Source organism: Parasteatoda tepidariorum, chromosome 11 (genome assembly GCF_982258835.1).
Source record: "Parasteatoda tepidariorum strain Cologne lab strain chromosome 11, Ptep-v5.0, whole genome shotgun sequence".
Lineage (NCBI taxonomy): Eukaryota > Metazoa > Arthropoda > Arachnida > Araneae > Theridiidae > Parasteatoda > Parasteatoda tepidariorum.
Window position 1 is genome coordinate 12,581,747 of NC_141765.1, and position 12,618 is coordinate 12,594,364.

General features: G+C 27.8%; 1 protein-coding gene across 2 annotated transcripts in view; it reads left to right on the forward strand.

Annotated features, from left to right (window-relative positions):
* The window catches only part of C3G (C3G guanyl-nucleotide exchange factor), a 56,099-nt gene extending 43,481 nt beyond the window's left edge, over positions 1-12,618 (forward strand). For both annotated transcript variants that reach the window (XM_043042948.3, XM_043042947.3), the window contains exons 15-19: positions 2,523-2,617; positions 4,933-5,113; positions 5,973-6,070; positions 9,060-9,191; positions 10,789-12,618. In XM_043042948.3, the coding sequence (XP_042898882.1) occupies positions 2,523-2,617; positions 4,933-5,113; positions 5,973-6,070; positions 9,060-9,191; positions 10,789-10,930 (648 nt within the window). In that variant the 3' untranslated portion in view covers positions 10,931-12,618. The remainder of the gene's footprint in view (positions 1-2,522; positions 2,618-4,932; positions 5,114-5,972; positions 6,071-9,059; positions 9,192-10,788) is intronic.

Below are 12,618 nucleotides of genomic sequence, written 5' to 3' on the forward strand. Positions count from 1 at the left end.
TCCCAATGAGGTGAACCTGGATCGAAGCCCAGCGATGGCTGATTGATACGAATTCCGCACTCAGTATAACCTGACCACTGTGCTGGCGTAAAATATTCTCAGTGGTAGGTAGATCATTGGTTAGAGTAGGGGTCGTCAAACTTTTTTGATCATCGACCCTTATATAATTTTTGGAAATCTTCATCGACCCTCATAAAAGTAATTTTCTGTTAATTAAAATAAAACTCTAGTTTGTACATTTATTTTAGGATTTTAAACATTTATTAAAATAATAGTACATTGTGTAACTATAGTTTTATGAAAAATATATTAATGTTGAAATTTAAATACCTTAATATTTATTAAATGATAAGTAGTTTTGAATAAGTAGAAATAATAAGTAAAGTAACTAAAGATTTATTGCTTATTAATCAATTAGATGGGTGCGCAGGGTGTTTTTTTGCAAGGTTCGCTATATTGATTTCAAAATTGGTCAATTTTAATTTTTGTTGAAATTGGTCAATTTTGTAATTTTCGTAAAAAAATACAAAGAGTGCCATAGTTTTGTGGTGGGCTGTACATTAATTATATATTGCTGTCATATTATTAATGCTTACCTTCTTTTTTTACATGCATTGATAATTAAAATTGATATCTAAACTAAACGAATGGTTTTATTGAAACAATAACTAATTATCCAAAACTATAAAAGTTTTAATAATGACACTGCAAATATTCAACACTGTTCACAGTTTTCAAAGATAGCTGAAACTGCGTATGATATTTACGTTTGTAACGTCAATGCTCGTCACACGTGACATTTGGACAAGCGCACATATGCATATGACTTATAAACCAGAAGTGCAGAGTACGTGCCACTGCGGCTGGTACGTAAATACTTGTTTCACCCAAATAAATATACGTTTAATACGTTTATCAATTTATGTTTTATGAAGAAACTGATATTAAGTCAATTATAAAGAAATTCACAAATTTTACATACTTAGTTAGGTATGTGTGATTTGTGTACAAGGAACTGTTTTTTCTTCAACCCCCAATCGGCCCTTCAGATTCGGATCGACCTCCATTCGACCCCCACTTTTGTTAAATAGACCCCTGGGGTCTATATAGACCACTTTGGCGACCTCTGGGTTAGAGTCTCCTTGCCGCCATACTAACCATGGGAGGTTTTAACGGTTTTCCTCTCCATGTAAGGCAAATGTGGGTTAGTTCCATCAAAAAATCCTGCATAAAGACAAAATTTCTCCCAATATTTGATATTGGAGTTCCCTTGTCTTCTGGATTAGGTTCAAAATTGCAAGACTATGGAGTTGAACATTGGTAGTGTAAACTCAAAATTGGGTTGACTGTTGAACGGTGGTTATAAAATTTAAGATTCATCTGAGTAAATTTGTGCTAACCATTCCTTTACTATTTATTTAATTAATTAAATGGAAATATTGTATAAGTATTTTTTTCTCTACCATTTACGAAAAATCTCTTTATCTATAATACTGTGATTTAATAATTTGGATAATTTGTGTTTTTGTTAATTTGGAAACAATGAAAACAAAAATTTATGTCAAAGAATGGGAAGGAGACGAATGATGAATCCTTAAAAATGAAAATAGATCAAGTTACTTTAGAGCTCAAACCAAAGATTATTGATGAAACAAGTTCACAAAGAAGAACTGAAATTTGAAAGATTCTTTAACATATACATAATTCGAAATATTAAATATAGTAAGACAAAATACTAAAAGCTTTTTAAAATTTTACTAATAGCAAAATACTAATATTTTTCGAAAAATGAAATCTAATTTTAATTCTGGATTACATGTCTATTAAAAGAATTAAGAGACTGATTAGTAGGATTTGTTGTTTGAAGTGTATAAATGAAATGTTATTGAAACTGCCAACCATGTTCCCTTTGACTGGATGCCTACAACCATTATCCCCTTGACCCTTAACACAAAAATTTTAAATATGTGTGTTAAATACTACATTAATTTATGCTTTTTGCTGTCCGTTGTACAAATAAACTTTTCCTTGTGCTTTTCAATTGAAAAATTACTTAAATTCTTATTTCAAGTACGTTTTTATACAAATTTCACCTTATAATTTGACAATTAGTGATTTCATTTAAAGCTGTATTGTCTCTTCTATGAAAACTATTGACTTATCAAATGAAGAGCATACCATTAAGTAACTTAATTTAACTGAGAAGACAATTACAGTTACCATTTAATAATATTACTAATACATTAATAAAATTTAGTTGCAAAAAAAATAAAGTATTAAGCAGATTACAAAGTTAATTATTTTTTCCGAAATATTCGATTACCTTTTCTTTTCTTCTTCTTTTTTTTTTTTTTTTTTCTTATGTTGAGATGTTTAGATTTAATATATGTCAACAATAGAACTGAACTGATGTACTGAGAAAACTCAATACTCAATAGAATTGAGAAAGAATAGAACTCAATAGAACTGAGAAAATTAAAGCATCAAACAAGTTAACTTGTAATTTTGCTGTTATGTTTTAGATACCAGAAGTGTTGCTTTGGGCAAGGGAGCAAAAGGAAGATCTTAGTCCTAATCTCACAACTTTTACTGAGCACTTCAACAAAATGTCTTACTGGTTTGTTAATATTTTGTATATTATGTATCTCTTGGATGCATGCTTTTTTATGAATAGTTATGTTTTGTATGATTGACTAATTGTACTTCTTATAATATTTATGTTTGTTTCATTCAACTCTGCAATGGCAGTTTGAAACACTCACACTCAGCATTTTGAATTTAGGAAGAATTAGACTTAAAGTATATTGTATATTGGCAGCTAAAACTATATTGTTTTATGAAACAATTTTGCGATATTTTATTTTTAGAATTGAATTGGATAGAGGTGTCCTGTGGGTCTTGGCCCTGCAGCCACACCCTCCGAGACATTTTCGAAATTTATGATATTGAATATTTCATGTGCACATAAAAATGACAAATCCTTTTTACTTTGGAGCTCCATATTTTCAAAAAATGAAATGATTTTTATTTATCAAATCTAATTCTTGGAATGAAATATGGACAATTGAAAATAAATATCATCTTCTACTAAAGGCAAATTTTCTCATTACAACATGATTATAATTTTGTCCTACAATTTTTGCTACCAATTTTGTTGAACCTTAAAGACCTATTTTGGTATAGTCTGTTAAGGTCTTGGCTATTTAAAAAAGTCCCCTTAAGCTATCAAAATAATTTATTTGCAATAATATAGTTTAATTTAAATTTTAAAAACTAAAACCATTTTTTTATTTCAGTGTAATCTTTGAACTAATCGTTGTAATGTCAATTTTAAAATGACAGTTTTTTTAAATAAAAAACTATAGAGCTAACTAAAACTATAGCATGAGTTTGAGGCTTCAAGTTAAAGTGTTCTTGTAAGAATTTAAAGTATTATAAATTACTTCAATTACATTACTCCAAAACAATATTATACATTACTCCAAAAACAGCTGCCTCTTATAAAACTTTTCTTCAATTTTCCTTGTATATGGATAACTGATATTCATAATGGTAAATGATATTCATTATTTTAAACGTGTCCTTTATAAATTACTCAAGCTTTATGTATAATATCTTTATTTGTCTAAGTATTAGCCCTGGTTTTTTTTAAACTTTAAAGTATGAGGAGGCACACATCACACCCCAACATTATATAAAAAAAAAGCTATTCATATTTTGTGGACCCAAAATTTGCTTCTACATTAAATATCTTACTTTCTACTTAACTGTGGACTTCAGAACAACAGCATGTACTTATGAACCTTGTATGCTTGACTGGGCCTATAGTCATTTAATCACAAATACTCTAAAATGCTGATTAAGAACTTCCTCAAATTTTGATTTTAAATAAAAATTTATAAAACAAAGCTAATTTTTTATTCCCTAATCATGCTGACTGACACCAATTGCTGTGCATAAAAAATAATTATTATAATAGTTGAAATTTAAATGAAAAAGTTAAGGCGAGAGTGAAATCATTTTACCTACTCTAATTTAACTTCTGCATCAAATTTTGGAATTCAACAATATCAGAACACATGATTTTTCTTTATTTTTAAAATTTATTCTTTCTTTCTTAATATTTGTTCTTTTTTACTATTTTATTTTGTCTTTCTAGTACGTGAGAAGGATTTCAAAGTAATAAGTTTCTTTAAATAAATAGTTATATTTCTACAATAACATAAATAGTTACAATACTGTTGGCATGCAACAGGTCTAAGTACAAAAAAATGTGATGAACACCCACAAGCCAAAGACAGAAAAATTTGAAGAAAATGCTCAAAGTGTAAAAATAATCTTATTCATCACCACGAGAATCTATTTTTTAAAAATTTTTGTGGATAACATAAGTATTGTCTATTACAGTTGCAATTTATCTTAGCTGTAAGATTATTTTATTATTGTTTTTATTTGTATAAATGTCAATTTCCTATAAGCTTATTTTTAAAATTATGTCTCTTATTTTTAAATTATTTCTCATATTTCATCTAATCTTTATTCACTTTTTATAAAAAAAATCAGTTATACTAAATAACACTATTTGTATCACATTTAAAATATTGAAGTATGGGATCTAATCATGTGACTTTTTAGGTTGCTCCTTCTCCTGGTTTAAACTGTAGGTTTTCCTCATATTTTATTTAATGACAACGAACATAGTGAGAATAATAATGAGAACAGGGAAATTTCAGAACAATTTTGCCTAAGGTCTCAATAGTTACTAAGCTAAATTGTTTTACTATTGTTTTTTTTTTTTAAATTTAACCTCTACATATTGAGCATATTGCTTAAGATTTCATTCATTGGATGAAAATTATTTAATTTTTTGTTAAGAATAGTTTATTTTTATTGTGCGATTGTGTGCTTTTCAATGGCATAACATTCTTTTAGGGCTCGATCTCGAATTCTAGAACAAGAAGATGCAAAAGATCGAGAAAGATATGTGGTGAAGTTTATAAAAGTCATGAAATGCTTGAGGAAGCTTAACAACTTTAATTCCTATTTAGCTATATTATCTGCTTTAGATTCTGCACCTATAAGACGTTTAGAATGGCAAAGAAATATAACAGAGGTAAATTATTTGTTTTGATTCTTAAATAATATTTTATATAAATGATAGGGCTACATTGATCTTTTCTTGTTTGTAAACATTTTGAAAACAGAAGTCAATTTATAAATAAATTAAATTTTTTAAATTGTTCGATTGCCAACTTTTTAAAAAATTAAATAATAAGCTTGTAAAATGCCTTCATGATTCTTTGTTTGGTAGTAAGATTTCAAATAACTCAATAAGAAATGTCACCTAAAATAAAAATTGATCAATTCATGTTTATTTCATAATAATATTTTCATAATCAGATTAGGAGCCATTTCCAACGTTTGGTTCGATGGATCTACCTAAATTGCTCTAGTTGATGAATGAAACATATTATGAGCTGTCAGAAACAAGTTTTGTCAGTTCAATGAAATTTAGTTGTATGATTACAGTTTGATATAACTGCAAATATTTAACTGTTTATGTAATCTTCTGGTACTCCTTTGTTATTTTTAATTTACTTTGTTGTAAATAATCATATGTTTGATTAGTTTTCGTACTATTGCAAGAGTTACCATAAGAAAACATTTATTGAATAAAAGAGCTTAAATGGAAAGAGCTTAAATGGGAGCTCTGGATTGCTGGAGGAGCATCATCTGTCTGTGGAGATGTCTTTCTAAAATGACAGTTAAGATTTAAGTACAAGGAAACCAGTTAAATTCTCCAAACATGGTTAATTGATATTAAATCGACCTGTCAAAGTTGATATATATATATATATTAACAAACTGCAAAAAAATTACACTAATCCCCACTTTTGCTTGAGCTTCATTAATTCTATCACATGTATTTATTGTCATAATGTGGTGATATTTTAACGTTATACTTTTATTAGGGTCTAAAGGAGTATTGTGCATTGATAGATAGTTCCTCCTCTTTCCGGGCTTATAGGCAAGCATTAGCTGAAACTAGTCCCCCTTGCATTCCGTATATGTAAGTTCAGTGTTTCATTATATTTGTTTACTAAGTTAATATCTTTTCAAATTATTAGTCATTGTCTATTCTATTATTAATATTATATATATACAGTCAAACCCCGCTATAGTGAACCATCAAGGGACCGAAGTTTCGGTTCACTATAACCGGGAGTTCACTATATCCGTTACGCAGTCAATTTAACTAATGGTTCCTTAACTCCTCCCTTTTATAACACATTATTCAAAAAATTACTGAAAAATATTATGTAGTAGCAAATAATGTGTTAATTTTCATTACTCTTCGTCTTGCGTACAAAAAAATTAGTAATCTTTAGCTGATGAGCAATCCTCCCCATTAGATATGGAAACACTTCCCGACTCTCAGAAAATTTTTCCTGAATTTCTGTTATTCCGCTTTTTAAACCTGTCTCACCTGCCATTCGAGCACATAAAAGTAGTTTCTTAAAATCACGTAGCAAATTCATCGACATTTGCCAGATACTGGAAGATTGCGGCTTCTTCGATTGGTGAACCACTTCAGCAATGTTTCTTCATTATCCTTGTGATCTGCTTTTCTCAACTTTTTTCCACCATCTAAATTTTTTTCATGAGCAGAAATTATTAATTGTCTATTTTTCTATACGTAACAAACTGCAGATTTGGATAGTTTATATTCCCTGCAAATATCAGCTTGACTGCATCCATTTTCAATTTTTCTGATTATGCCCATTTTATCATCAATGGAGAACGTTTTACGTTTACTGCTAACCATAGTAAAATTTGAGACACTTGTTTGCTGGATTTATTTTAACTGAACTGAGAGCAAAAAGGAGTTGAAATGCAGGCCATATCAACACATATTAGTGTCCAACTCTTTGATCAATAATTACTCATTCCCTCTGAAAAAAATGGATATTGATCCCGCTGATACCTTACAGATGCATCGTCTGCCAGGGTTGGAAACATCTGCTTAGTTTGTTTAGGGATGGGAAGGTGAGATAAAAAAGGCAAACAAGAAAAAATGCTTATCGCTACATTCCCCTCTATAGATGGTTTTGAAAATCGGTATATGTATTTAATTTGAAGTAGAAATTTCAAAATTATTACAAAAAATTTTGTAAATAAATCAGTCAAAGACAGAAAAAAGTTCACTATATCCAACTTCCTCCCTTTTTTGGTTCACTATATCCACAAAAAATAACATTATCCGTGTATAGCAAGGCACGTGACCGAACATTTCGTTCACTATATCCGGGAGTTCACTATAAACCGTGTTCCCTATAGCAAGGTTTGACTGTATATACATCATTTAAATATTATATTGTATCTTTACATATTTCTTATAGTTCAGCAAAAAAAGGAAAGACGAACTTTTTTTATTAAGCCAGATCTCTTCAGCAGTTACAATAAATAACTGTATCAAAAATATTTAGTCTATCATAGGTGGCTTTTGAAACTGTAAAAGTTTTTTTTGAAGAAGATAGCAAAAAAGTATGTTTTTCATAAAAGAATTCAATGGAAATTTTATTCATTAAAAACCATTCAGAAAATGAAGGAGTTCTCTTGTTTAATGCAAACTTTCCTTCCCATTCAAGAATGTGGGTTGGTTTACTATTTTGTACATTTGACTAGAAACTAACATTTCTAACTAAACTGTATGTGGCACAAAGATAAATAAGTTTGTAATTATAGAATTCATTTCCTTGTTTGAGTTTTTTTTAACTGTGGAGTGCTCTTAGATATGTCTCATTCCAAATTTAATATTTATAATCCAACTTTACACTAGAGTTTTTTTTAATCTTAGCTGAACTTATTTAGTTAAAACTGGTAGCTTCAAAATTTTGTTCATTTTGGCTGCAAATGGTAACAGAATCAGTTACCTCACATGGTGAAGGTTTCTGTCAAATTTTGTTTTCTTTCTGTATGTCACAATATTTTTAAATTCATTGAGCTATGTTTTGCTTAGTTTCCATGTTAACTAAGAGTCAGGTAATTATGCTGATGTTGGGCAAATTATTAGTCATTTGATTCAACAAAGTATAAAATTATATATTTTTTTTGGTTCACTTGCAAATTTTATAACTTAAAGTAACTTTTTACAAAAAATAAACTAATTCTATAAACTGTAAATCTGCCACATAATGGCAGAATTAATTTGGCAGAAATACCAAGCATATCTATTACACAATATCAAAAAATAAATATTTCCGTAAAGATATAATTAATTAAAACCAGTTATGCATTTATTTTGAATAGTACAAATTAATTTAAAATGCAAAAAAAGTAAATGTCTATATTTGTGAGATTAAGATAGATATCTTAACAATGCACTCCATGTTAATAAATAAGTTTTGTTTTTGATGAAACTTGACTCTCAGTCTATGACAGATTGTTGTCCAAATGCTCTAACTGTCTAAACTTCATTTAGACACAAAATTCTGCTTAACTCCAGGATGTTAATTTTGTTACATTGATTTCCATTATGAAGCTATTATGGACAATTGCCTTTCTTTTACTTTGCTGAATCCTGCCTTCATTATTATAAAACATACTAAAGAGAAAAAGTAAGTAACTGCAAGCGAGCACTTAAATATGTGGTGAGTGGAGTCTTTCTAATGTTTCTATACATTCTGAAAATCGGTTTTGTGCAATTCATAAAAAAAGGTGCTAAATAGGTTTTTATGTTTTTTTAAAATTATTTTAGGAACAACCATTCCTTGTGATAAATTTCCCAGTGTTTTCAGATCTCTTTGAGTTTCTCTCTTCGCTCTCAGACTTGTATTTACCTGAGAGAGAGAGTTAGACAAAATTTTAATACTCCATAATTTGTATAGTTTTTTTCTGTTTTATGTGTTTCTTATGTTATTCTGTTATTGTTCTCTTGTCTCGAATATTATATTCTAACTAAATAAGAGGTAAAATAAATTAGTAATTGAGATTTGTCAAAAGTATTTAAAATTTGAGTATTTGTATACATATAAATTATTTTCCTTTTTTTTTCACAGAGGATTAATTTTACAAGACTTAACATTTGTTCATATTGGCAACAGTGACATGCTTACAGAAGAAGCAGTAAATTTTTCAAAACGATGGCAGCAGTTTAATATACTTGATAATATGAGGAGATTCAAAAATAGGTATTTCTTTTTTTCCTCTTTAAAGAATGGAGACTCTTTTGGACGAAATTTGTTATTTAGTGCTTATCAGCTATGCGAAGTGACTAGAGATTTATGATGTCCATCAATTACCAGTTCAAAATAAATGTTTTACCAGGCAACTACCTAGAACTGTCCAAAACATATAAGTTTTAAGCTCTGGATAATGTTGATTTCTTAATGATTTCATAATTTTAATTATAATTTCTTTTCTTAAAATGCCAAATTAACAATAATATCTTAGAAAGTCCTATGTGCTCCTCTCAAAATTCTTACAGACTATGATTAACTGATTTTCACTGCTAATTTGGTTGTTATAAATGTTTACTATTCTTAAAAAATAATGTGAAATAAACACTTTGTGACATTATAAATAGTATTCTGTCATTAAAAATAGGAAGATAAGAGTAAAAATTTTAGTTTTGAAAAACAGATTTAAAATTTGTATTTTGTTAATACTAATAGAAAACAAGCATTTATTTAAAGTAAAAAGTTAAAATAAATCTAATTTATGCTTTTTTCATGCTAGTTAAATATTAATGCGCAATATTGGTTGGAAAATTTTTATTTTTGAAAATAACAGAGAATAGAAGATGATATAAAATTTGTTGAATTAGAAAATTAAATAGGATAATGAATCTGTTTTTTGCCATGTACCCAGAGTGGTCAAGAAAAAATTCAATTTTCAAAAATTATTTAGATTTTGTGCCACTTAAAAATGATGCTAGTAATTTATTTTTATGATAAATAATTTTTTTAACATTTATTATAAAAATCACAAACTATTATGCAAAGCAGCTGTTTATGAGCTGTTGGGCATTTGTTATCAAACAGTGAGGCCATCTACAGGAAATTCACAACAATCCATTGGTTTGCCAAGCACCATATTGGAATTGTGCAATACTTTCTGGGGATCAGCATGTTTAGCTACCAGAGAGCAGAGACTTCTAGTTATCTGTATTCAATAAAAATAGTCTTTGGCATAAAAATTATTCAACTAATTTACCTAAATAGTGTTACAGCTTAAAAGATAAAAAGGAAAAGAACAAAAAAAGTATCAATTTATCTCTTGATAATCCATCAAATTGTCCTTTAGAAGATGGGGAAAAATAATTATTTTTAATATGTTTGCAACATATATGTCTCATACAGAATATGTGTACCATTTTGCATATTTGTTGAATCAATTCTTCTAAAAAATTCAATAGTTGTAATGTATCAGGATCTCAAGATGTTCTTTGTCATCTTTGCTATTTTAGTTAGTTTTTTTTATTGTAATATGTCATGTCTGTTCATTGTAGTTAAATAAATTTTCTTAGTTTAAATTTAAAAGATTTTAGCCAAATGTATATAATTTTACTTTTGTTAAATTTTTGTCTGCAATAGCAGTTTATACTAGTATTCAACACAAATTGATTTATTTTTTAAACAATTGTTAGCTTTTTGTCAGTATTTTTTCATTAAATGTGTGAATTTATATAAATCTAAAATTGAATTTCATTTAAGTGAGTATCTTTGTAATTTCTAGAAACCCATTTATTCTTGTATTTAATTCTAAGTTATTTTTGCTTTATTATAGCCAATATCCTGTCAAAAGGAATGAACAAATCATATCATTTTTCAACAATTTTGATGATTATTTATGTGAAGAAGCTATGTGGCAAATTTCTGAGACTATTAAGCCAAGAGGTAGAAAGAAAAAAAGTTGTGACCCAGCTTGAAATCTTTTTGGCAGCTTTGTTACAAGATAAAGTGCCTGAAAATATTTATCACACCAGTCATTTTTCACTAAGCTGTATATTGTTTTAATTTCATTTGTACAGTTACTTAGATCTTTCATTGTATTATGATCATAGTTTTGTATATTGGCAGCTAAAACTATATTGTTTTATGAAACAATTTTGCGATATTTTATTTTTAGAATTTATTTTTGTTTTACATTAACCCCCTGCCTATCTAGCTTATAGACAGTGATGGGATTCAAATAACTCAAGAACTGATGCATTCAAAATTTTGAATATGTATTATATCTTAAAATACATAAGGATATAAGCCAAGTAAATATCTACATAGAGTTAAAATGGAAATGTATGAATAATTAAGATATTATTAAATTTTCACCCTAGGAAAAAAGTTTCAATTTTATTTTGCAATCCTTATTCTTTGTTCTTAAAAATTAGACAGCATGAATATCTTTTAGCAAATAAAAGAATTTTTATTTTGTTTAATAAGAGATAGATAAAATTATTATATTTATTATAATTCCAATTGAAAAGCTTTTTGTTGTAGTCATTAATTTTTGATTAACCTAATTATTAATAATTAAAAAAACTGTTGTTTAATTTCAACTGATAGTAACTGTATTTTCAGATTGAATAAATTAACTCTTTAGGCATTTTAATGGCTTTTATTTACTTTTTGTTCCGCAGAATTTTTTTGGAAGATTTTGTTTAAATTGTAAGACATCGGACCTCCCAAGGGTATTATTGTTTTTCTTTCTCTCTCTTTTTACTTGAATACTTATTTAAGAGGTTCCCACAATTGACCTAGCCCACAAAAATCTGAGGCAAGATTAAGGAATTAAATTTGAAAAATAACACATTACATTTTTACTGATAAAATGACTTTATATCCTACATGGAAAACTTACTACAACTTTTTAAATATGTTTCATTGAACCCAGAATGTAAAATCCATGTATACTAGCATCTTTCTAAATGCAAGGGAAAGATTTAAAAACATTTATCACAAATTTCTTGTCACAAAATAGAAGCTTAATTTTTGATTTTGCAGCTTTAAGCCTATGATTTTTTTTTAAATAATTTGTATGTTTTAAAGCACCATTTTTTTAAATTTGAGAAATTTTGAATGTTAAGAAGTGACTGATTCCCATCATTGTATATATTTTTTTGATCTGCATAGCCATTCAAATAGGTTTTTTGGTGTGTAGAAAAATTATGTGCAGATAAGAAACCCGTTTGTTATAATGCCAGAGAGTTAATATGCTTATAAATATACAAGAATCACAAATTTCTGTTTTATTTAATAAATAAATTTTTTTCTGCATTTATTTTTACTACTTTATTCCTTATACTATTTTGCTCTGATCATAAAAATATAGTGTCTTTTTAAACAATATCACAAAATTATTCCTTTTAAATAGTAGTGCAGATAGAGTACAGATTCGCTTTGTTATACCATAATTTTTTTTCTGAAACAAAATAAAATGATCTGAACTATATCTTTTACAATTGCATGAATTTGTAAGGTTCTTTATCTGTTAACAATTAAAGAAACTTTGATGTTTGTATGTATCTCAAAATATTATGTCTAATCTTGTCTTGCCCAAATATATACTCTATCACCATGTAATATTAAATATCTGACATTAAAAAGACTGCAGATCGCA